Here is a 27,062-nt window from a genome sequence, read left to right as displayed (position 1 = left end):
TGTGAAGCCAAATACTGCTACCCATGGTGGACAGTGTTTGGTGAAGCTCCCCGATTAAAACAAGCTTGGAAGCAGGAGTGGCATCCACTTCCACAGTAGCTTGCCTCTGGAAACCCTATGAACCTGGGGAAAGGACGAAAGTTATACAGGAGGTGTCCAGGACTTTCGTTCATAGGGTCGCTATGAGTTGCCTACAACAACAAATATATATATATATATCAAATAATTCTACCGAACTCTGGCGGCCTAGTCGCAAGAAGCTGCACTGCAATTCTAAAGTCACAGGGTTCAAGGCCACTAGCTGCTCTGCAGGAAAAAGATGGGGAATTTCCTCCCATGAGATAAACTGCCTCTGAAAACCCACTGGACGGTCAAGTATGGATTGGTTCAGACTCTGTGGTACACAACAAAAATAATTTTATGTAAAACAATCATTTTTATATAAAAATACATATTATATATAAGCATATGTTGTTGTTGTTGTGGTTGTGTAACATCGAGTTGGAACCAACCCATAGTTGTCTCTTCAGCAGATTTTCAGAGGAAGTAAGTTGCATGGGAGGAAATTGTTCATCTGTTTCCTGCAGAGTAGCTGGTGGATTTGAACCATGTACTAAGCTCTGGTGGCCTGGTGGTAAGCAGCTGCAATGCTAAAACAAAGATGGGGCCTCTCTGGCAGTTTGAATCCAGTGGCTTTCCAGTAGAAAGATGGGCTACCTCCTCCCATGCAATTTACAGCCTCTAAAAACCAACTGGAGTTGGCTCTCTCAAAGGCAATACATTTGTGTTTGTGCTTTATCTAGAAAGAAAAGAAAACCATCTATAAGATGGATTGACACAATAACTATAATAATGGCCTTGAGCATATCAGAGATTATGAGAGCAACATAGAATAGGGCAATGTTCAGGTCTCTTGTTCATAGGATCATTATGCTATGTGTCATAGTCTACTCGATGGCACCTAACAAAAACCAACAGTAACAGTATCTATCTATCTATCTATCTATCTATCTATCTATCATCTATCCATCCATCCCTCTATCTCTCTACCTCTCTCTCCATTCATCCATCCATCCATCCATCCATCCATCCATCCATCCATCCATCCAATCTATTAAACCAGATATGATTTTTTTATGATTTTAGTATGTTTAATGCTTATTCTTGAAACTAAAACTAGTTCTACAGTGCAAATATTTTCTTATCTGTTAGAAGGTAAACTTTATGATAATTTTGCAACTAATTTTTCAAATCATGTATATTATTCAAATAACAGCTTGAAGAATTTTATTATGTGCTATCCAAAAGAAGCTGGCTATGGAGCTTTGCCAAAAATTAACTCTCACTTAACCGCACCAACACATAGCAGACCTTCCCTTGGAATTCTGAGGCTCTACCTTGCATAGGAGATTGTCCATTTTTATTCCATGGATTGGCTGGTGGATTTGAACCATCAGAGAGTCATGGCCTTTGAGTTAGTAGTGAAACACCCTGTGGCCTAAGTCAAAAGACTTCCCTCATTGCATGGTGTGTGTTAAAACATTGGGCCCTTAAGATAATAACTTAAAATTATTTCTGAAAAGTAGGTGAGAACTTCATTATGAAGATTCTTACTAGGGCAGGGTTGCTAAAGTAGTCTTTGAAACTGAGTTAATTATAGATGAACAATGAGTTTCTAAAACTAAAAAGAAAATTAAACATTCTTCCTCTACACTGACATGGTATAGAATTCACTTCCTAAATAACAGGCCTCTAGAAATTCTATGAACTTTGATAAATGTCGATGGTTGTCATGGGGTCGCTATGAGTTACGCTCAACTCAAAGGTAATCAACAACAACAACAGTGTAGATTTACCTATTTTTTGTTTTGTTTTGTTTTATAATTAGTAATTTCAAAATACTCTATTGCTTCTTACATGTCCCTAAACTAAATGAAGACTAGTTCTATCTTTTCATCAGTCTGGGAGTTCCATCAAACACTGCCCACAATGGGTAGCCATTATGGTGTCGGGCACGCCTATGACATAGTTGTTCCATTACAGCATTTGAGACCCAAATGACACAACATTCAGTGTCACAGCAAACCCAAATTTACCGCAGCATAGCAAACTGATCAGAGTGCTGTATTACTTAGAAGAATGTTCCTCCAAAATATAGTAACAAGGGACTAAAATATAATCCTTCATTTTCTGTGAACCTTGTGTCATGGTGGGGGGGTGGAGGGGAAGGCTGATCAAATGCCAGAATGGCTGTCTATGGTGGACAGTGTTTAGTGGAGCTCCCAGTTTAAGACTGGTTTGGAAGCAGGAGTGGCATCCACTTCCTAAACCACATGCCTCTGCAAAGTCTATGAACTTGGAGAAACAATGATAGTAATAGAAGGGTGTCAGGGTTTATTCATAGGGGTGCTATGAGTCATGCTCGAGTTGATGTCAATCATCATCAAGAACAGCAACAACGGTTCTATATCTAACGTGCAAGGATCCATTATTCCTATAGTCAACACTGAACCATTAGACTATTAGCTCATAAAAACATAACGGGCCAAAGATAGGCCACTAGTGTAACTAATATTGTGGATTCTGGACTATTGTTGTTGTTGTTGTTATGTGCCATCGAGTCAAGTCTTGCGACTCATAGCAACCCTATGTATAACAGCCCTAAACCCTGCTCTGTCCTGTGCCAATCTCACTGTCTCCAATGGATCCACTCCAATTACCCCAGTCACTGAATCAATCTGCCCCATAGAGGGTCTTCCTCTCCTGTGCTGTCCCTCCACCCTCCCAAGCATGATGTCCCTCTCCAAAGACTGGGATTAGTGGGAATTAATTGATGGAAATGGAAGTAAGCGGGATCAGAAGCTGTCATCTTGGCAAGAAAGAATATAACAATATTAAACCAGTGTAAACAATTAATTAAGTGAAAATAAAACAGAAATTAAATGTTTCCTCACTTCTAAACTAGAAGAGCTTTGATTGCCTTGTCAGTAGGGAGTTGTGCTGCCACCTCCAAGTGTGGTGGTTCTAATCTACCAGTTGCTCCATGGGAGAAAGATGGGCAGCCTGACTCCTCCCATGCAGTTTACAGTCTCTGAAAACCTGCTGGAGGGTCAGCTGTAAGTCAATTCTGACTCAACAACAATGATAAGTAACAAACTACCAAAGATCATATCGTATTATTTCCCTTGCACATATATACACCTGGATAACGAATTTGTTTACAACATGGTTCCTGGACTTACAGTATATATCCTAGCTTAGCCTTACTTAGTTGAAGGAGTTCCATAGCTGCTTTGTGTCATATAGGAATATGAATGCCTCAAATGTTGTTGAAAACTTGGCAGTCCAGTGGTTTAGTACTCCACTGCTATAAGAAAGCACAGTTGTTTGAACTCTGCAGCTGCTTCTTAGGAGAAGGGTGTGGTAGTCTGCTTCCAGAGAGATTTACAGCCATGGAGATCCTATGGGGCAGTTCTAATCTATCTTACAGGGTCGCTGTGCACTAAAATCTACTCAATGGTAGTGGATTTGGTTTCAGTTTGGAAGCTAGTATAAGATTAAACGAGAGAGTTAGCACAGTACACACTGCAAAACAAACTCTAAAAACTGCTTGATAATAAGCAACACTAACATGTGTCATGTTCTTTATGCTTTATCCCTATCCATGGCTTTAAAAGAATACACACTGAAACAAGATAGGGGTGTGTGTATGTGTGTGTGTTCAGCCATCAGTGTGGTATGGAATCTGTTTCTATGTTTTTAGGCTGACAGTGGATCTTCTCTTGCCCTCCCCAGAAATCTAACTCTTAGTCTAAGTGATGGCTATTCTAAAAACAAACAAACAAACAACCAAAACAAACAAACAAAAAACCCCAAACCAAAACCAAACAAACAAAATCCCCAAAACCCAAAAACCAACAAAGTCAGGATCTCAGTCCTTGCCCACACACATTGTGCTATTGTATGCATGTAAAATAGAAAAAGAACATTAGATAATCCTTTGCCAAAAGTTGAGAAAAAATACAAAGATAATATGACTCACAAAATAGATTGGAGTTGTATGGATTCTTGACAAATGTTGGACTATGTGGAGAAAGCTTCCATTGGCCTGGGGGTGGGGTGGGGAAGTTACCATGAACACAAGGTCGTTTTGCCTTGTAAGTATATCTTTGACCCCTTTGGAGAGCAATATGTGAATAAAGAGTAAACAAGGATGTAAGAGACAGAGGATGGAATGTGTCAGTGACCGCAAATTGACACTGAAAAGTCAGCCATGTGACTGTGGTGGATGTGGCTGAGAATGTGCTGACTCACCAACAAAGATGAATAATCATGGACTCTTCAGGGGCTCTGGCTCCAGGTTTCTACCTGCTGCTGCCTTTGCTTGGTAGGAGCTCTGCCAGCTGCTTTGACTACGGTGAACCACCTTGCTCAGCAGAGCACCCCACTGCCCACACTGTGCTCTCTGTCAGGGCTGGCCAAGTTCAGGGCTGACCCCAAACATCCCTCCAGCTCCAGCCTCATATGTGGAAAAATACAATCACCAACACTTTCCCCAATATCTTTTCCCACGAAGTACATTGCTTGTACTCTGAATTTTAGAAATAGAACATCTGCTTACACATGTAATTTCTTATTTTCACACTTCTCTCTCTTTCTTTTTCTCTCTCTCTCTCCTGCCTTCTTTTCCTTTCTCCTTTTCACTTCTTTTCCTTCCCCACTCTCTTTGGGTAAAAAATATGTTACTTTAGGACCTCATTCTCCACACTCCAGCTTCGCAGAGTATAGCATTGCACCTTCCAAACACTGTACCTGCTAAATTAGTGGGTGTTTAATTTCTGTTGTAAAAGAAGCAGAGCTTCCTTTAAAAAAAAAATATTCACACTTGAGCCATAGGTCTAAGAAGCAGGGCAGCACATTCACTACTTTTCTGCAATTTTAATAGCTACTCTTCATTTTAGATCTTATGGCCTTTTGTATTCTATTCTCCATGAAGCACTAAACCTCCACACTTTCCCATAAGGTCCAAAATAAATTCCAAAATAAATGCTAATGCTTTCTCTGCACAGTCTAAAACCTGGAACTAGTACCTGTATGGGCTGCTCTAAGAGGCTGTGTGGGGCCACCAGAAAGTGTGGTGGTTAGGAGCCAACAAAATGACTTTTGACCCAAAGCAAGACTATGGGACAGAATTTCCTAGGCTGGGATCTTAACAGAAGCAGATTCCTGGTCTTTCTTCTGATAGTCACTTGGTGAGTTCAAATTGCAAACCTCTGAGTTAACAATTAAATGCTTAACCATTGTTTTGTGGCACCAGAGCTATCTGATTTTCAGTTTGCAAACAGACGTTCTGTAAGACTCTTGACTTAATTTTGTCTTCATTTTCCTCAGTCCATACTTTTCATAACCATGAGGCCAAAACCTGATTGTAGACACCTGGTAAAGACATCAAGATAGGGATCTATTATTTTTAACTGGGACTTTTATGCATGTATATATGTACTGTCAAGTCAGAACTGACTCATAGCTTACCCTCTAGCAGGTTTTCAGAGGCTGCAAATTGTACAGGAGGAGATTATGCATCTTTCTCCCATGGAGTGGCTGATGGATTTGAACCACATGCTTTTGACTCAGCAGCACAAATCCTTACCATCAAGAGGCTAGAGTGATAGGACTTGAAATTTCCTTTCACCATTGGACTAGCAGAATCTGTTTCCTTTGGCCTGGCCCATACTCTTTCGCTCCTCCTCAAAACTCTCATCATTCTGCCACTTTTTCCTTTCATTGTCTATGGATTAATTTTATTTGAAATATATTTTTAACATATTCTTTAATCAAATTTATTGTTGCTGTTATATGTCTTTGAGTCACCTGCAACTTATAGTGACCCTATATATAACAGCTCTGAAGCCTGCCCTGTCCTGACTCCAACACACCTACTCCCATAGCCCTGGTTACTGTATCAATCCACCTCATCTGGGGTCTTCCTCTCCTGCGCTGTTGCTCCACCTTTCTGAGCATGATATCCTTCTCCAAAGATCAATTTCTCCTGGCCATATGCCCAAAGTATAAGAGACAGAGCTTCAAAGTCCTAGCTTCCAAGTAGACACTTGGTTTCATCTTCTCCAAAGCAGGCCTATTTGTTTTCTTGGTGGTCCATGGTTGTTGATGTTGTTAAGTGCCTTCGAGTCACAGGCATAGCAACCCTATGAAGGAAAGTCCTCAACACTTGTGTCTTTCATCCTCTCTCCAGGTCCATAGGGTTCCTGAAGGCAAGCTATTATGGAAATGGATGCCACTCCTGCTTCCAAGCTTGTTTTAATCGGGGATTTTCACCCAACACTGTCTGCCATGGGTAACCAACCATTAACGTATTTGACACATCAGTGTCACAGTGTTCAGCCTCACAGCAACCACAAGTTACCACTACAGCAAGTGGACACATCAGCGCTATACGACCTAGAAGAATGCTTGAACAAAAACATTGAAAGACAGGCCCTTGGGCCACAGGCCCGAGGGACCTACAGTGTCTTAGCATTATCTGGCACTTCCAAATGCTGGCGAACTCTGGGCCACACACACACATTCATCTGTCAAGTCCGCTCTGCCAGCCCCCACTTGGGGAAAAAAGAATACCACAAGTGCCCGGATCCCTCCATACCTTTGGCTCCTCAAGAAGCCAGAGGCCACGTGCAGCTGACATTAAGTCTTAGGTCAATGGTATGATAGGAAAAAATATACTTTAATCCAAAATTATAGTCCCTCACTCATATTCTCTAATTAATCCAATTGTCTCATTTCCTGTATTTCAATGCCCATGATGTCTTTCTATTAAGAATATGTTTTACTTAATTGGGTCACCTTAGATTTGTCTGAATATTAAGCAGATTCAAAAATACCAAGAATGAAGCAAACAACTACCGTTCTTACTACTCTTTCACGTGTCTTAGGATATTGATAAAGAAGCTAAAATAAAGAACACTGATGTTTGATCTTTAAAGACAAGTAAACAGGGATATGTTACAAACTTCAAATTGGCCCAGAATTTATATAAGTGAAATCACATTAAACTGTCAAAAACTGAAGTCAGTGTGAGTTATAAACGAGGAACCGAAGGCTAAATTTAGAATTGTTTGGGCTGGTTGTTTTTTCTGTAAGCAGAATTGGATCTGGTGAATAATTTTATGATAACTTCAGTACTACCTTTTTCACTAGCACTCTCACTTAAATTAGGGAGCTGTGATGCTGAGCCCAGGGCAATCCCTCTCTGCTGCGATGAATCTACCAACAGCTCTGGGGTAGAAAGACAGCTAATCTCCTCCTCTGCCATATACAGCCTAGGAAAACCTGGTGGAGAGACGGCTAACGTTCTGTTCTGATTCCATACCAAAGAGTGAATTTTCATCTAAATGGACTTTTCTTGAAGGCTTCTGCAAACTGATAAAAAGTGAGATAAAGACATGTCTCCCAGTCAAAGACTTTACAGATTTTCTGATTAAATCTGTGCAGTAAAAAACCTCAACAAAGTAAATAATATCTAAAAAAACCCCCTGCTGTTATGTGACTATTCAATTATGATAACAATAGTAGATTCTCTCCATTAAAAGTTAAATAAAACTTTGATCAGAATGAATTTTCTGTTTCTGTATATGTTAACTAGATTGTTTGGTTTTACTTATTGCTATACATAAGCCTGTATTTAAAATTTCAACATTTTCTTCTGATTTAACCCATCATGTATGTGTCTCTTAGAAGTAGTTACTTCTATGCTGTAGGCACAGGGCCCAAAATGAAGAATCAATTACTCTCTATAATCTACTACTTAAGAGCAAGACTTCAAGGTGGATCCTCCGTCAAACGTTGTTGTTATACACCATCTAGTCAGAATCAACTCTTAGCTGACCCTCCTGCAGGTTTTCAGAGGCAGTAAATGAAATGACACTGGAGGAAAATGCCCGTCTTTCTCTTGGGGAACAGCTGGTAGGTAGATTTAAACCTCCTGCCTTTGGATTGCCAGCTCCTTACCACTAAGTCCCCAGAGTTAACATAAGGAATTACCTTTCCCTACTCTGCTTTCAGAAACTTTTTTCTGTAGAAATACTCTTCCCTACCATTCTATGTCTGTCCAAAAAGTTATCAGAAAAGTCCTGTCTCCTCTGTCATATAGAAACCTTCTGTGACTATTTTTTTTCTCATCCAGATTTTATAATAGGCTTTAATCAGTCATTTCACCCTTCTTCTTGAGTTGTTAAAAATATACTTTCTTTTTTCAGCCTCCCTTTTTCAGCACCTTATCTATTCTCACTGAATATTTCTTCTTCAATCACTCTCACGGTTGCCATTTTTTAAATTGCCATACATTCCCAGGCTCTTACGTCACCTCTGCTTCTTAAAGAGACTATCACCAAAGAGATATACGTTTGATGAATATTCTTGTAGTCCAAGCAAACAGGGAAAAAATTATACAAAACAGTTATGAGAAACAAGCCAGAACATAGAGATAGAAGTTACTCTGTTGGTAAAGCTCCCTTTATGCATAGCAATTGATAAGCATTGTGGTTTCTTTTCTATTGATTATATTATTATTTTGTATAAGTTTATCTTTAGTATAGAAAGAAATCATTTTTCCAGCTTTCCAAGTCAGCTTCCAAGAAACTTAACTCTATGGAATTGGGTCCTGCTTCTTTGTATACTTACTGAAAAGGACTAGGCTGGCATTGGTGACCCCCAGCTTGTTGGCAGCCACGCAGGTATAGTTGCCATAGTGCTCCTCAGTGACATTGGTCACCGTCAGGGAAGACTGGCCCTCGGTGCTCTTAATCTCAAGGCCATTGGCACTATTTATCCTAAGAGTTCAAAAACAGAAGAGTGAAAACAAACACCGATGAGATTTTTTTTTAATATTATTCTGATTTATTTACAAAGTTTTGATACACTGTTTTTCACAAAAGAGCCTTCCTATTTCCTTTAATAATACCTTACTCATGATTACTTTGGAGGAAATGGAGAGAAAGGAAGAACTTAGGGTCCACTGTTCTCTGCTCAATTCCAGACTCTAGTTGTGATACTCCACATTATCAGAATCAAGGTTTGCCAACAAAGACAACTCAGGAATGAACATATTCCATTAGACTTGAGTTTCTACGATAGGCAAGAAAGGCATGCAAACAGAAGACCAGCCACTGACTGACCTACCTCACTTTTTCTGTTTTACCTGGGTAGTTTTGGATTTAGATAAAATCCTATAGGTCTTAACAAAGCAATGTGATAAAGAAATATGGAAAAGCAACAGTCTAATAATATCAATTGTATAATTATACAACTGTCCAGTTCTATCACTGGGAAACGTGGAGCCCCTCAGATCCCCTGGCTGAGCAGTGGTGAAACATACCTGGTGTCATCCCGATACCACTCAAAGTCAGGAGCAGGCACTGCGGAGGCCTCACATTTGAGTGAAGCTTGTCGTCCTGTGGTGGCTTCATTGCTCTTGGATTCTGTGATGGTGGGAGGATCTGTAAGAAGGAAGGTCATAAAGTTTTACATTAGAATCAAGAGGTGCTTCAGAATTTCTATGCAGAGATGAATTAGAAAACATAAGCTGAAGAGAAATGTTTTAGCCCTCAAGCTCCATTTATAGACAGGACCCAAGTCATGCTTCTTTCAATTGCTTCCTCTGGATGTAAAAGTATCCCAATGAATGTTGTTGTTGTTATGTGACCTCAAAGTACTTGTGCTTCATAGTGACCTTATGTACCACAGCTCTGAACCCTGCTTTATATTGAGCTGATTTCCTTGTCTCCAACACACCTATCACCACTATCCCAGTCACTGAGTCAATCCATCTCATCCAGGGTCTTCCTTTTTGTGCAGTCCCTCCACCCTTATAAACACGTTCTTCTAAAATGACTGGGTCCTCCTGGCAATATGCCCAAATTATGTGAGATGGAACTTCAAAATCCTTGCCGCCAAGAAGTAGCTTGGTTTCACTCTTTCCAGGACAGACCTGTTTGTTCTCATAGCAGTTCATGGTATGTTCAATACTCTTCTCAAGAATCACAGCTCAAAGCCATAGGTTCTTCCTCTATCATTTTTAGTCATTGTCCAACTCTCTAATACATAGCAGATTATTATGAAAGACAGGGTTTAGATCAGGAGCATATTAGTTTTTAGATTATTATCATTGCTTTTTAGTACTCTGGAGAGGGTCTTAATTGCAGACTTTACCAATGCAATTCTTTTTATTTCCTGGTTGCAGGTACCAAGAGTGCTGATTGTGGAACCAAGCAAACTGAAGCTGTTGACAGTCTCGATCTCTTCATCATCTGATATTATGCTCTCTTATTGCCCCAGTAGTGAGAATCTTTGTTTCCTTAACATTGAGGTTCAATCCATATTGAAGACTGCAGTCCTTAACTTTCTTCAGTAAATGCCTTATGTCCTCTTCAGTTTCAGAAAGCAAGGTTGTGTCATCTGCATAACACAGGTTGTTGATGAGATTTCCTTCAATCTTGATGCCACATTCATCTTTACAGACCCCAGCCTCCCAAATGATCTGTTCTGCATATAGATTGAAAAGACATGGAAATAGGATCCATCACTGGAATACAACTTTCCTGATTTTGAACCAGGTAGTATTTCCTTGCTCTGTTTTGACAACTGCCTCCTGGTACAATATAGGTTTTGCATAAGCACAATCAAGTGTTCTAAGATTCTCATTCTACTCAAGGTTAACAACAGTTTGTTGTAGTCCACACAGTTAAATGCCTTTGCATAGTCAATGAAACACAGATAGACATTACTCTGGTATTCTCTTCATCCATCCAAGTTGGTTTATAATGTCCCTACTGCCATGGCCTCTTCTAAATTTAGCCTGCACAGATGTACTGCTCCAGTGGATAATCTTCAGGATTTTGCTATATTGTGTACTAGTGATATTGTTCACTAATTTCCACACTCTGTCAGGTCATCTTTTTTTTTGGAATGGGAATAAATATGGATGTCAGTTGGCCAGTTAGTTGTCCTCCAGATTTCTTGGCAGAATCTTGTGAGTGCATCCAGGGCAGTATCTGTTCTTTGAAATCTATCAATTAGTATTCCATTACTTCCTGGGGCCTTCTTTTTCCCAATTCTTTCAAAATAGCTTGAAGTTCTTTCATAATCATAGGCTCTCAATCATATGTTGTTTGATTAAATTCTTCTATGTTAGTCAATTCTTTATAATATACATTGCCTTTGTGTACTCCTTCTGTCTTCTTTTGATGCTTCCTGAGTCATCAACATTCTGCTCACAGCATCAGTAAGTATTGCAACTAGAAGCTTGTATTTGTTCTTCAGTTCCTTCAGCTTAATAAATGCTAAGCAAGTATGTCCCTTTTGATTTTCCAACTTCAATTCTTTGCACATTTCATTATAATACCTTGCTTTGTCTTCCCTTGCTGCCCTTTGAAATCTTCTGTTCTGCTCCTTAACATCTTGATTTCTTCCCTTTGCTTTGACTTCTAAGTGCTTTAGTTCAATATTCTGAGTCCCTTCTGACATCCAATTTGGTCTTTTCCCTTTTCTCCATCATTGAAATGACCTTTTACATTCTTCATGGATGATATCCTTGACATCTTTGCACAGCTCATCTGTTCTTTTTTCATTAGTCTTTAATGCCTCAAATATATCCCTGAGATGGTTTCTAAATTCAAGAGGTATGGTTTCTAAATTCAAGAGGTATAGACTCAGGGTCAAACCTTGGTTCTTGTGTATTTGATTTTATTTTCTTTAGCTTCAGTTTGAACTTGCATATGAGTGTTGGAGATATGTTCCACAATCATTACCTAGCCTAGGTTTCACAGCTGATATTGAGCTTCTCTCATATTGCAATGTTGAAAGATACTTTGGGCAATATATTGAATGAAACAGAAAACATCAAAAGAAGATGGAAGAAATACACTGAGTAACTGTACCAGAATGATACGGAAAAAAATTTAGAAAGTACTGCATGCACATTTTGTTGTTGTTGTTATATGCCATCAAGTCACCTGCAACCCATAGCGACCCTATGTAAAACAGCCCTAATTTACCTCTATTCTATGCCAATCTCACTGTCTCCAACACCTACCCCTCTACCCTCCCAAGCATGATGTCCATCTCAAGGACTGATTCTGCCTTGCAAATGTACAAAATATGTCAGATAAAGCTTCAGAATCCTTGCCTCCAGGTAGCAGCCCGGTTAACCCTCTCTAGGATAAACATGTTTGTTTTCTTATCATTCTATGGTATATTCAATATTCTTCTCTAACACTACAGCTCAAAGGCATCAATTCTTTTTCTATCATCCCTAGTCATTGTTCAGCTTTCTGATGCATAGAAAGTTATTGCAAAGACCATGCATGGCCTGTATCAGGTGCACCTGTCTCCAGAGTGACACTATTGCTCTTCAGTACTTTGGAGAGGTCACTAACAGCAGACTTTCCCATCACAATTTGTCTTTTAATTTTCTGGCTGCTGGTACCAAGAGTATTAACTGTGGAGCCAAGCAAACTAAAGCTGTTAACAACCCCAATCTCTTCACCATCTATCCTGATGCTGCCAATTGACCCAGTGATGATAATCTTTGTGTTCTTGATATTGAGCCTCAATCTATATTGAAGTCTGCAGTCCTTGACCTTCTTCAGGGCTTCAAGCAGGATTGTGTCATATGTATAATTCAGATTGTTGATGGATCTTCTTCCAATCTTGATGCCACACTTCTGATACAGCCCAGCCTCCCAGATAATCTGTTCTGCATATAGGTTGGAAAAGTAAGGAGATAGGACACATCCCTGTTGTACACCCTTCCCAATTTTGAACCATGCAGTGTTTCCTTGCTCTGTTCTGATGACTGCCTCTTGGCCCAAGTATAGGTTTCACTTTAGCATGATCCAGTGTTCTGGGATTCCCATTCTTCTCCGAGTTAGCCACAGTTTGTTGTGATCCACACAGTCAAATGCCTTTGCATAATCAATGAAACACAGATAGACATTTCTCTTGTCCTCCCTGCTTTCAGCCAAGATCCATCTAACATTAGCTACAATAATCCTAGTACCACGACCCCTTCTAAACCCAGCCTTCACTTCTGACAGTTCTCTGTTGATGTGCTATTTTGGATAATCTTCAGTTATAACATGTTTAGATTAGTGCCATCAGCCATTTGTAAAGAGACATGTCTGAGCAGAATTTTATTATTGCATTCTTTTAGCCATCTCTGTATATTTCCACATAGGCCAAAAAAGAAGAATTTTAGATGAGGACCTAGAAGTTGTGTGATTTAACTTTGGTTCTATACATCATCTCTATATAAGCCTTAGCTTTATCACATGTAAAATGATTGATCCCCAATGAGGTATTAGGAATCATAGCAAAATAAGAAAGAGTAGTACAGAATATTAGGACCAGCATATAAGAAACTGTCTTTGGAGGAACAGATGAGAAGTACTGAAGAGATGGAGCACTGAGTCAGTGAAACAGAATATGGAGTGCTTAGCATTAATCTGCTAGGGAAAAAGAAGAATCTTTTTAAAGAAAAATGGGAAAAAATCCCAAGAATAATGTGAGATGCCATCAAGAGAAACAACATATAAATAATTCAGATTTCCAGAAAAGGAAGAAGTAAAAAAGATACTGAGAAAGTTGTAGAAGTATTACTAGAAGAAAGCTTTCCAGGTATCACTAAGAATAAGAGAATATACATCCAGGAAGCTGAGTGAAAACACATAGAATAGATGTTAAAAGAAAAACAACAAGGTATATTATAGTAAAATTTGCCAGCATCAAAGAGAAGGAGAGGATTCTGAAAGCAGCTAGCAAAAAGGAAGAATAATCTATAAAGAAGAATAAAAATAAATTATGATTTCTCAACAGAAACCATGTAAGCAAGAAGATAATGAAATGATATATATTAAACACACAAAGAACACAACTATCAATTAAGGATGCTGAAACCAGAAAAATTGTTCACCAAATATTATGGAAAGAAGAATAAAAACATTATCAGAAAAGCAGAAGCTAAAGTAGTTTGTGAAAATAAGACTAATGTTGCAAGAAATACTGAAAGAATTCCTTCTTACAGCGATGCCATAGAATTGTGGATAGATCAAAGTCATCATCATCAACAACAACACACACACACACACACACACACACACATCAACAAAATAATAGCAATAAAACTTTGTCTCTCACTATTAGACTGAATGTGAATTTTTTAAATGCACCAATAAAGAAGGGTAATTGATTGGATTAAAAACACCCCAAAACTCATCAATATGTTGTCTACAAGAGACACACTTGAAAAGATAACATAAAGTAAGACTAAAAAGAAAAAGGAGAGGGGAGGGAATGTATATGAAGCAAATTGCAACCAGGAAAAAAAGCAAGAATAGCAACATTAACCTCCTAAAAATAGTAACTTCAGCATGAAAATCATCCAAAAGGACAAGGAGGGACATAGTCAAAGCAGCACTCAGAGGCAAATTCCTAGCAATAAGCAACCACATCACAAGAGAAGAAAGAAGGAAAAATGGGATTTATAATCCCAACTCTCCAACAAATAGAAAAAGAGGAGAGAGAAAACTTGACAAACTCCAAAACAAAGCAAATTTCTAAATTAGAACAGAAATAAATGGAATAAAAAGAACAGTAAAACTTGAAACTACCAACAAAACCAGGAGTTGGTTCTTTGAAAAGGTCAATAAAATAAAATAATAATAAAAAAATGCTTTCAGCAAAAATAACAAAAGAAAAGCATGCAAAAACACAAAAAGTCCAAATAAGAGGTGAGAGGAGTGATGCCACAACAGGAACAACTGAAATAATAAGATTAACAATGGAATTTTATGAAAAACTATACTCAAACACTTATGAAAACCCAGAAGAAATGGACAAATATGCAGAAACTCACAACCCATCCAAACTGACTCAGACTGAAGTAGAACACCTTGACACACCCATCCCCAAAAAGAAATTGAACAGGTCATAAAAATAGCTTCCAACAAAGTAAATCCCTGGACCAGATGGTTTTACTAGTGATTTATATCATACATTCAAAGAAGATCTGTCACCAGTTCTACATAAAATATTTCAGAAAACAGAAAAAGATGTTATACTCTCAGACTTGTTCTATAAAGCAAACATATCCTTGATACTGAAGTCAAATAAAGATACCACCAAAAATACAAACTGTATGCAAATATCTCTCATGAACATAGACACAAAAATCTTTAACAAAATCCTGGTTCATATTACTCAATATTCAATAGTGTGTGTCTCTGTGTGTGTGTATTAAATTCATCATGACCAAGTAAAATTTATAACAAGCATGCAAGAATGGTTCAATATAAGAAAAATAATGCAATGAATCATATTTAAAAGGCAAAGAATAAGAATCACATGATCCTATCAATTGATGAAGAAAAAAACCTTTGACAAAATCCAATACCATTTCTTGACTAAAACACTCAACAAAATAGAAATAGAGGAGAATTGCCTCAAGCAAAACCAAGAGCCAACATCACTCTCCATGGACAAATGTTAAAGGTATTCCTCTTGAGAACAGGAACTAGGCAAGGATTCCCTCTATCATCACTCCTATTCTATATTGTATTGACAGTTTTAATGTAGGAAATAGGCAAGAGAATAAAATTAGAGACATCCAAACAAGCAAAGAGGAGGTAAACTATCTCAATATGCAGATGATATGATAGATGTTATTGTTTGATACAGTTGAATCAAGTATGACCCATAGTGAAGCATGAACAATAGATCTGAACGCTGTCCTACCCTGTGCCATCCTCACTCTTCCTGACACATCAGAGCCCACTCAGAAGTAACTGTGTCCTCTCCTTCATTGACCCTCTGCCTTTCCATGTATCATGTATCTCTCCAAGGAATAGCTTCTCCTAACATGCCTGAAGTATGTAGGGTAAAGCTTTATCATCTTTGCTTCCAAAGAGCACTCTTGTTGAACTTTCTCCAGGACATATTTCTTTTTTCAGTTGGTAGACCATGGGACATTCAACAATCTTCTCCAATAAAACAGCTCAAAGGCTTCAATTCTTCTGTCCTCTTTCTTCATTGTCCAGGTATCAGATGCACAGCCAGTGATTGAAAAGATCATGGCCTGAATCAAGCACATTTTAGTCCTCAAACTGACATCATTACCCCTGAATAATTTGTAGAGATCTCCAACTGCAGACTTTTCTAATGAAATATGTCAGTTGATCTCCTGATTGCTGGTACCATGGGTACTGATTGTGGATCCAAGTAAGATGAAATTGTTGACATCTTCAATCTGATGTGATAGTAAATTTAGAAAACCCTAAAGATTCAGCAGACTAGGAAGCAGGATTGGACATCTACTTCTTAAGTAACAAGCCTCTGAATAACCCTAGGAACAGGAAAGGAACATGGACAGTTATAGTATTAGAAGTAGAGCCCAGATTGGAAGTCAGTCAGGATAGGAAAAAATAGTGGTAAACATCCTTTACTAATTGAAACATGTATGAAACTTGGAAAACAAGAAATTTTGAAAAATGAAATTGAACACATGAACATCATCATTCTAGGCATTAGTGAGATGAAATGGACTAACTTTTGCCACTTTGAATCAGATAATCACATTGTATGGGGTGGAAAATAGAAAAAGAAGGATGCTGCATTCATAGTATGAAACTTCAAGTTTTATCCTGAAATACAGTGTTGTGAGTGATAAGATAGTATCCATATACATACAATGAAGGCTGGATAATACAACTATTATTCAAATTTATGCTTCTACATTTAGAGCCAAAGAGGAAGAAATTGAAATTTTTACCAAGTCTTGCAGTCTAAAATAGACCAAATACATAATCAAGATGCATTAATGAAAATTGATGACTAGAATACAAACGGTGGAAATAATGAAGAAGGAATAATAATTGGAAAGTATGGATGCGGTGGCAGAAATGAAGCTGGAAATATAATGATTGCATTTTGTATTTTGAGTTAATACCTTTGAAAAAACACAACAAACTCAAATGACAATTTTACACTTGTACCTTACATGATGGACTGTATAGAAATCAGACTGACTATATCTGTGGAAGAGATGATTGGAGAAGCTCAAAACTAGGCCAGGGATGGACTGTGGGTCAGACTATGTGCAAGTTCAAATTGAGGATAAAGAAAATTACAACAAGTCCAAAAGAACCAAAAGATTATCTTTAATCTATTCAACTTGAATATCAAAATAATTTTAATAACAGTATTGAAGCATTGAACATCAATGATTGAAGATCAAATGAATTGTGTGATGATATCAAGGGTATCACCTATGACACAGGAAAAAGTGGGGAAATGAAATGAATGTAAATTGAGACTTTGAAAATTAAACTTGAACATTGAGAAACCAAAACAAAGGAAAAATACTCCAAAGTAAAAGAGCTGAACAGAAACTTTTAAGGGCAGCTTGAGAAGACAAAGCAAAGTATTGTAATTGAACATGTAAAGAATTGGAATTAGAGGACAAAAAAGGAAAGAACTTATTCTTCATTTCTCAACCTGAGAGAACTGAAAAACAAATTTGAGCCTTGAGTTGCAATATTGAAAGGTGCTATGTGCAATATGTTGAGTGATCTAGGAAGCACCAAAGAAGAAAGAGGGAATACACAGTCACTGTACAAAAACAAAAACAAAACAAAACAAACAAAAAAACCCCAAAGACCCAACAACAACAACAACAAAACCCCACATGATTGACACTGAAAAGTTTCAGAAAGTACCATATGAGCAGACATGAACGAATGAAAAGTAATGAATGAATGAATGAAAAGTAATGAGTGAAAGGTAATGAATGAGGATGTTGAAGGTACATTGAAGGCATTGGTAAAAATAAGTCCCCAGGAATAGATGGTATACCAATTGAAGTATTTCAGCTAACAGATGTTGCCCTGGATGTGCTCACCAAGTTGTGCCAAGAAATCTGGAGAACAACCACTTGGCCAACTGACTGGAAGAGATCTATATTTGTCTGAAAGATATCTATATTTGTTCCCATTCCCAAGAAAGGGGATCCAAAAGAATGTGGAAACTATTGAACAATATCATTATATCACATGCAAGAAAAATACTGCTAGAGATATTAAAAACAGCTAGAACAGTACAGACAAGAAACTGCTGGGAAGCTCAAGAATGATTAAGAAGAGACCACGGCACCAAGGATAATTGCTGATGTCATATGGGTCCTAGCTGAAAGTCAAGAATATTAGAAAAATCTGTTTATTCATTATTGACTATGTGAAGGCATTTGACTGTGCGGATCACAATAAGTTATGGCTAAGGTTGAGAAGAATAGGAATCCCAGAGCACTTAATTAGTGCTCATATGAAAGCTTTACCTAAACCAAGAGGATTCTGTGTGAACAGAGCAAGGGTTAAAATTAAGTAGAGAGTGTGTCAGGGTTGTATTTGCTCTCCATACCTATTCAATCTGTATACTGAGAAAATTATTCTAGAAGCTGAACTCTAAGAAGGAGAATGTGGAATCACTCTGAAGAAGAATGTGGAATCAAGATGGGCACAAGACTCCGATAGTTTGCATTATACAGATGACGTAACCTTGCTTGCTGAAAGTGAGGAGGATTTAAAGATCAAAGAATACAGTCTTTCGCATGGATTGCATTTCAGCATCAAGGAAACCCAAATTCTTACCACTGGACCTATAGAAAGCATCAGGATAGATGTAAAAACGATTGATTGAAACTGTCAACAACTTCATTGTGCTTGGATCCACAATCAACATCCATGGCACCAGCATTTAGGTCATTAGAGGATATATTGCACTGGGAAAGTCTGCAGTCAAGGACATCTCCAAATTGTTGAGGAACAATTATTTTAGTTTGAGGATTAAAGTGTACTTGATTGGTCTTTCTGATCCCTTGCCATGCATCTGAGAGCTGGAGAATGACAGAAAAATTGATGTCTTGAGCTGTGATGTGAGAGTACTGAATATTCCATGGACTGCCAAAAGAACAAATAAGTCTTGGAGAAAGTCCAACCAGAGTGCTCCTTGGAGACAAAGATGATAAAGGTTTGCCTCACACATTGTGAGCATATTACTAGGAGAGGGTATTCCATGGAGAGGAACATGATGCTTGGGAAGGCAGAAGGTCAGTGAAGGAGAGGAAGACCCTCAACCAGGTGGATTGACACAGTTGCTGCTGCAATGGGCTCTGATGTGTCAGGAAGCATGAGGATGACTTTCAATCAGATGGACTGACACAGTCATAGCAGCAATGAATGTGTCAGAAAGTATGAGAATTGCACAGGTTAGGATAGGATTCAGATCTGTTGATAATAGGATCACTCTGCGTGGTACTCAACTAAACAACACCTAACACGAATAACAATGATTCAGCAAGAAAACTGTTGGTCATAGTCGACCAATTTATCAAAATAGCAGGATACAAGATCAGCATAGAAAACCAGTTGAATTTCTTTACAGTAACAAAGAGAACACAAGGAGCTAAGAAAAACAATATCAATTACAATAGCTAATCATAACATGAAATGTTTAAGAAAAAATCTAACCAGAGTCAGAAAGGATTTATACATAGAAAATCAAAACACATTACTGCAAGGAACAAAAAGAGGCCTAGAAAAATGGAGGTATATACCATATTTATGGATAGAAGACTCAATATAATGAAAATGACAATTCTACCAAAAGCAATCTACAGTTTCAATGCCATTTCAATACAGAGGCCAATTACATTTTTCAATGGGATGGAAAAGGCAATTTCCAATTTTGTCTGGAATGGAAAGAATCCCAAAATAACCTACTAAAAAAGAGACAAAAGGTTGGATTTGTTAGCTCTAATCCTTCTACACAGCCATGGCGGTTAAGACAGTATGGTACTAGTACTGTGACAGACATATGGATCAATGGAATAGAATCAGGAACCCAAAAACCAACCCATTTACCTATGGTCAACCTTTTTTTTTTTAATAAGAAGACAAAATCAGTTAAGTGGGGAAATAGCAGCCTTTTTAACAAATTGTGCTGGCAAAATCAGAAAACCATCTGCAAACACTGAAGCAAGATCCACACCTCTCACCATACACAAAAACCAACTCAAGGTGGATCACGGACCTATAAGTAAAACCAAGGATTATAAAAGACATCAGAGCAAATCTAGCAACAACTCTAAAAGCCCTAATCTACGGCATTAACAGACTTCCAATCATAATGAAAAACTGACAACCAGGAAAAGATAAAATTGATGAATCAGATCTTCTAAAAATAAAATCCCTATGCACATCAAAAAACTTCTTCAACAGAGTAAAAAGGAAACTCATAAACTGGGGAAAATACTTGGCAAGGACATATCTGATAAGGGACTAGTATCTAAAACTTATAGAATATTCCCCCATTGCAACATGAAAAAGGCAAACAACCAAATCACAAAATTGGCACAATAAGAATAGACCATTCATCAAAGGAAAAATTCAGACGACAATAAACACATGAAGAAGTGCTTAAAATCTCTAGCTACCAGAAAGGTGCACATCTAAAAAACAATGAGATGTCATCTCACCCCAGCAACAATAGAGAAGTTCAAAAGGGCAACAAACAACAAATGCTGTCAAAGATGTGAAGAGAGTAGAATGCTCATTCACTGTTGGTAGTGCAACCACTATGGAAGGTGGTGTAGAGCTTCATCAAAAGGATGAAAATAGAAATGTCACTTGACCCAGCTACCAACCACTGCTTATATATCCTAAAGAAATCAGAGCTGTAACACAAACAGATATATACATACCCATGTTTATTGCAGCACTATTCACAATAGTAAAGAGATAGAATGAGCCCCAGGGACTGTAAGAAAAGAAATGAATAAAAAACCCTGGAATGTACTATGTCCACACAATGGAACATTATGCAGCATTGAAAAACAATGAACTTGTAAAATCTAGACAACATGTGTGAATCTGGAAGACATGATGAGTGAAATATCTCAATCACAAAAGGACAAATAACACTGCTGTTGTAAAATCAAGTTATGATGGGGGTGAAGGTGAGAGCAAGAAAAGAGAATAGATAAGGAACAGTGCACTGGAACAGATGAATACAAGGACTGTCTGAAGGGAATATTTGATTAGGCATTATCTGTATGACAATTAACAATCTGGAAGAAGAAGTGTATTATAAAGTGAACTGGGGAACAAGGAAGGAGAGAAACATGCAACAATAAGTAAATGTATGAAAACCCAACCTTTCTGTAAACTTTTGTTAAAATCATGATTTAAAAAATAAAATGAAAGAGTCACACTTTAATTATCTATAGAATCCCTTACAGGCATTAAAAAAACCCTCCTTATTCTCTTGAAAATTATTCATTTTTACACCTGAATAATTGCTTTAGTATGATCCAAGTCTATTTCCCCCCCTATTTAATTAACTGTTAAATTGCTAAATATCTATACTATAACTCATACATCTATTATATGAGTTAGTAGTGTCTAGGAAGCAAAAATGGGAAATAAAGGGTTAGAGTTAGTGTTGTGAGTGTCTTTCTGAAAGGGCCAGAGGAAGTAAGAATAGTACAAGCTCTCACCTGCCCAGCACAAGTAATAAAGAGCCCAGCGCCCAGCCCTATGGTGACTGTAAAGCCACAGCAACACCAAGAGGTTCATTTATTTGTTGTTGACTCACAGTTGTGGTAACAAGAACAAGGTTTATTAGGGAAATAAGTTGGAGAGCAGGGATTCAAAGGATACCTCACAATACAAGTCTGTGGCTTAGCCCAACAGTCACAAACAACAGTTTTGTAATTAGGCCACACTCCAGAATATCACCCAATACAAGTCCAGATTTATCCCAGCTGTCCTACAGCCAATTCCTCAATTAGTCCAGACTCTGGTTTGAGTTCCTCAAGCGTCTCTTCCTTCTATCATCAAAGGCAAGAACAACAAAATCTTTAACTGTGGCCTTTATCTGAAGTCTCCTCTGGTTACACTGTAATAGAGTTTATCCAGAGCAATGCCAGAGTCTCTCTGCCACCATCACCAGGGTCCCACCACCATGGCCTCTCTCCAATCTCGCTCAAGTCTTGCTCACTGCAAGTCTAGCAGAGGGAAGCATTAGCCCCTCAGCTGTTCATGATTTGCATATGCCTGCAGTTAAGGTAGCTGGAGACCACAGGGGGCTATGGTAATAGCTTAAAAAAAGGACAAATTTAGGCTAACACCATAGCAGTTAGAGGGAACAGTCTGAATAGGATATGTAGGAATTTTTACTTTGTTCATAACTAGAAGTGAGGACTGAGCAACAGGTGCACCAGTTTGAACTTTTTATAAAAGAAGAAATTAAAAAGACCATGCAGATTCCATTTAAAATTCTATCATTCTATGACAGGTTGTGTATAAATAATTTAGAGCACAGTAGCTCAAAGAATAATGCAATAATTGGCAATATTGGTGCTAGGTGACATTATATAGGAATATGACAGAGAAAGGCAGCTAACTAAGAATTTGGATTTAGATTAGAGATACATAGACTTATAAATAAATCTAGACTCTATTGTATTAGTATATTGCTTAGCAAATTATTGGAGAAGCTGGAAGAAGAATGTGGACTCAAGATCAGAGGAAGATTCAGCAATAGTTTGCATTATGCAGATGGCACAAACTTGCTTGTTGAAAGTGAGGATTTAAAGCACTTGTTGCAGAAGATCAAAGAATGCAGATTTCAAAATGGATTGCATCTCAACATCAAGAAAACCAAACTTGTTACCACTGGACCTATAGGCAACATTAGGATAGATGGGGGGTGGGGGGAAGATTGAAACTGTCAACAACTTCATTTTACTTGGATCCACAATCAACATCCTCGGCACCAGCATTCAGGAAATCAGGTGATACATATTGCACTGGGGAAGTCTGTAGTCAAGGACCTCTCCAAATTACTGAGGAGCAATAATTTTAGATTGAGGACTAAAGTGTGCTTGATTCAGGCCATGGTCTTTCTGATCCCTTGCCATGCATCTGAGAGCTGAACAATGAATAAGTATAACAGGGAATTGATGCCTTTGAGCTGTAGTGTGAAAGAAAAATAACAAGAATGTCTTGGACAAAGTACAACCAGAGTGCTCCTTGGAAGCAAAGATGATAAAGCTTCACCTCACATACTTGGGGCATGTTTCTAGAAAAGACTATTGCTTATAGAAGAAGGTCATATTGCTTGGAAAGGCAGAGGGTTGACAAAGGAAAGGAAGACCCTCAACCAAGTGGATTGACACAGTGATTGCCGCAATGAGGCCTAATGTGTCAGGGAGTGTGAGGACAGCACAAGATAGCATTCAGATCTGTTGTTCATAGGGGCACTATGGGTTGTACTTGACACGACAGCACCCAACAACAACAAACTTGCCTAGAGTAACACTGCTTGACTCAGAGGAATCAATTACAAGTATTTCTTGACCAGGCTGTGATCAGGTGCACCTCAGTCTTTAAATTGTCATTGTTACAGGTTGTATCAGCATATTTTCCCAAAGCAATATATTGTTTCATATCTTAACAATAAATTACATGATAAGTACAAAAAAGATTAAAGTTGTCAAGGATTTTATTTCACTTAGATCCAAAATCAAGATCCATGGGAGCATCAGTCAAGAAATTAACTCACATCAATAATGTCAGCAGCAGATTATATTTTAAGTGTTAGTGGAAGAAAGGAGGAGTGGGAGTATCTGGGTTAAGCTACTTACTGAGACAAGGTTCATAAAAGAGACATAAAGACAGCAGTAAAAAGAGACAATACAGACTAGGTTTCCTTTCTCACTTCTCAGTATATTAAATTCTCGAGTGGCCAGTAAATTCACAATCTACAGCACTTGGGACTATCTATGTTGGCTAATGTTATGAGTTGAAATGTTGCTTCCAAAAATTATGTACTACCATAAGGCTGTTGTTATGTGTGGCTATGTGCTTATTTGGAAATAGAATATTTGCAAATGTATTTTCTTAATACAATGCTGCACTGCAGAAGGGTGTTCTCTAACCCAATATAGCTTGTTTCCTTATTAAGCAAAAAAAGGAAAATAGAGGAGAAATACAGAAAAAGAAAGAAACAGGAGGGAAGATAGGCTTGTGGAAACAAAAACAGATTGCAATTAAATTTCCATAAGCCAAGGGACACCTGGCACTGCTAGAATCTGTAAGAGAAAAGAAAGGATCTTCTCCTAGACCTTCCCTGAATTTGAAGTTCTACCATCCATCCAGTATGCATTTGCATAGTATCCTATCACTCACAGTATTCTAATTCAGGACAGATCATGATTTTATTTTTTTTTTAGCTATGAATGCAAGTTCATTCTTCATTAATACATCATTATAGACATAATAGGTCATAGAATTGTCTGGTACAAAGATATAAATACCAGTCCATCTCAATCACTAATATCTGCTGCTGATCTTTATGCATCTTTTTAATTTTCCAGAACTTCCAATTTTTCTAGATTCATACTTAGTACATTACATGTTCTACTTATGAATGGATGTCTGTCGCTGTTTCTCCTCATTTTTAAACATCTTCCAATCTGAAGGACTCTACTTACTGTAGCATTATCTAACAATGCTCCTCTGTTATTCAAGGGCTTTTTAAACGCCAGAGACTTCAGAAGTGAATGGTCAACTCTGTTTTTCAGTCTGCCTCAGTCTGGAAGCTCTACTAAAACATGTGCACCATGGGTGACTCTCCTAGTATTTGATGAGACTGGGCATGCGCAGGATGGCATGGGTATAGACAACTCTGCTAGTATTTAAAATACTAGTGGCATAGCTTCCAGCATCCCAGAAACTTACAAAATTATTCTAGTAAAGCAATAGTTGCTGTACTCATAAGAACAAATCATAAAACAAGCAAGAATGTAAGTATCTTAAAACAAAGGTGGAGTATGACAAATAATGAAATGTGCAAAGTGCTGGAGTCAGAAAATCAAAATGCTGTTTTCAAGTTGAAGGAACTGGAAGAACAAACTCAAGCCTCAAGTTGCAATACTTAAAGATGCTGTGGGCAGAATATTGAATGATCCAGAAAGTATTAGTGTAAAAATAGAAGGATAAATAGTAAAACATGTATGGGAACTCAAGGGTGGAGGGGGTGGGAGTAGAGGGGTGAGGAGTAGATGGGTAGGGGAGAAATCACAGAGTCACACAATTTGGTGGGTGGTGAATGGGATAAAGGAAATAGGAAAGATCCAGTGGAGACCTGAAAAGATGAGGTAATGGTGGGCATAGTCCAATGGTGATTAATTTTATACAATACAATGAATGTGAGTAATTGTATTAAACCTAATGTTAATGAAGGATAATTTGGGGGGGGGTATCTGCATTTAAAAAAAAAAGAAGATGATGGAAGGAGTACACAGAGTCACAGTACCAAAAAGAACTGGGGAACACAGAAGAATTTTATGAAACAACATATGAAACAAGATGCAATGGTGATAAAGAAAGAAGTCCAAGTTCTCTGAGGGAACTGGCAAAAAATAAGGCCCCCAGGAATTGATGCAATACTAGCTGACATATTTCAGCTAACAGTTGCACCCATCAAGATGTGCCAAAAAATCTGGGAGACAACTACTTGTCCAACTTACTGGAAAAGATCTATATTTATATTTATTTTTTTAAAAGAATCCAACAAAGTATGGAAATCATCGAAGAATATCAGTAATGCCACAAGCAAGCAAAATTCTGCTGAAGATATCCATAAATTTCATCAATGGAGAATTGTCAGAAGTGCAAGGTGGTTTAGAAGAGACCGTGTAGCTGGGGACGTCATCGCCAATGCGAGATGGATCTTTGTTGACAGCAAAGAGTACCAGAACTATATCTATTTGTGTTTTATTGACTATGCAAAGGCATTCAACTGTGTGGACCACAACAAACTATGGCTAACATTGAGAAAAATGTGAAATCTATACTTAGACCAGGAACCAGTCAGCAGAACAGAGTAAGGAAACAAACACTTCCTGTTTCAAAATGTAAAAAAAAAAAAAAGTGTGTGAGGGATGCATCCTTTCTCCATATCTTTTCAATCTATATGTAGAATAGACCATTTATGAAGCTGGACTTTATAAGAAGGAACAGAGCATCACGATTAGAAGAAGACTCATCAGCAACCTGCATTATGCAGATGACATACCTTGCTTACTGCAACTGAGGAGGACCTGAAACAGTTAGTGCAGAAGGTCAAGGACTGCAGTGCTCAATATAGACTGAAGCTCAGCATCAAGAAAACAAAGATTCTAACCACTGGGCCAATTGGAAGCACCATGATAAATGGAGAAGAGATTGAAACTGTTAACAATTTCATCTTGCTTGGATCCACAATCCACACTCTTGGCATCAGCAGCCAAGTTATCAAAAGACAGATTGCACTGTCTGGCAAAATCTTCTGTCAGGGACCTCTGCAGAATGCTGAAGGGCAATGATGTAAAGTTGAGATACCAAGGTGTGGCTGATCTAGGCCATGGTCTTTGCAATTACTTGCTATGCATCAGAGAGCTGGACTAAAGGTATCAAAAGAGGATTTTTTGCCTTTGAGTTATGGTGCTGGAGAAAAGTATTTAACACACCATGGATTGCCAAGAGAATAAACAGTTCTGTCTTGAAGAGGGTTTAACTAGGTTGCTCCAAGGACTTTGAAGCTCTAATCTCACATACTTTGGGCATGTTGCCAGGAGTCCTCGGAGAAGGACATCATTCTTGGAATAACATGAGTGACTGAATAAAGACCAATTAGAAAGCCAGAATAAATCCTTGACAGCAGGTAGGGCCAATTCAACATGTCTTTTGCTGCTAACTTAGGTGTTGATTGTTGATGGAAATAAAATTAAATCATTTTCTCCATCTATTATGAGTTGTGGGAGGATGTTAAATGTATCATCCAGGAAGAGTGCAGGCGGTCATTACAAAGACAGAAGAGGAAGAAAAGACCAAAATGGATGTCAGAAGAAACTCTGAAGATTGCACTGGAACGTAGAGAAGCCAAAGCACAAGGAA

The 27,062-nt window shown here is 38.0% G+C and overlaps 1 protein-coding gene across 2 annotated transcripts in view; it reads right to left on the bottom strand.

The window, feature by feature from the left end:
* LSAMP (limbic system-associated membrane protein) overlaps positions 1 to 27,062 on the bottom strand; it is a 1,002,858-nt gene that overhangs the window by 43,216 nt on the left and 932,580 nt on the right. For both annotated transcript variants that reach the window (XM_006884267.1, XM_006884266.1), the window contains exons 5-6: positions 9,392 to 9,512; positions 8,698 to 8,846 (exon numbers count right to left, since the gene is read on the bottom strand). In XM_006884267.1, the coding sequence (XP_006884329.1) occupies positions 8,698 to 8,846; positions 9,392 to 9,512 (270 nt within the window). The remainder of the gene's footprint in view (positions 1 to 8,697; positions 8,847 to 9,391; positions 9,513 to 27,062) is intronic.

Source organism: Elephantulus edwardii, unplaced genomic scaffold (genome assembly GCF_000299155.1).
Source record: "Elephantulus edwardii isolate Elephantulus edwardi_28Jun2011 unplaced genomic scaffold, EleEdw1.0 scaffold00032, whole genome shotgun sequence".
Lineage (NCBI taxonomy): Eukaryota > Metazoa > Chordata > Mammalia > Macroscelidea > Macroscelididae > Elephantulus > Elephantulus edwardii.
Note: the sequence above shows the minus strand (reverse complement) of the source record. Positions and strands in the feature narration are given on the sequence as shown.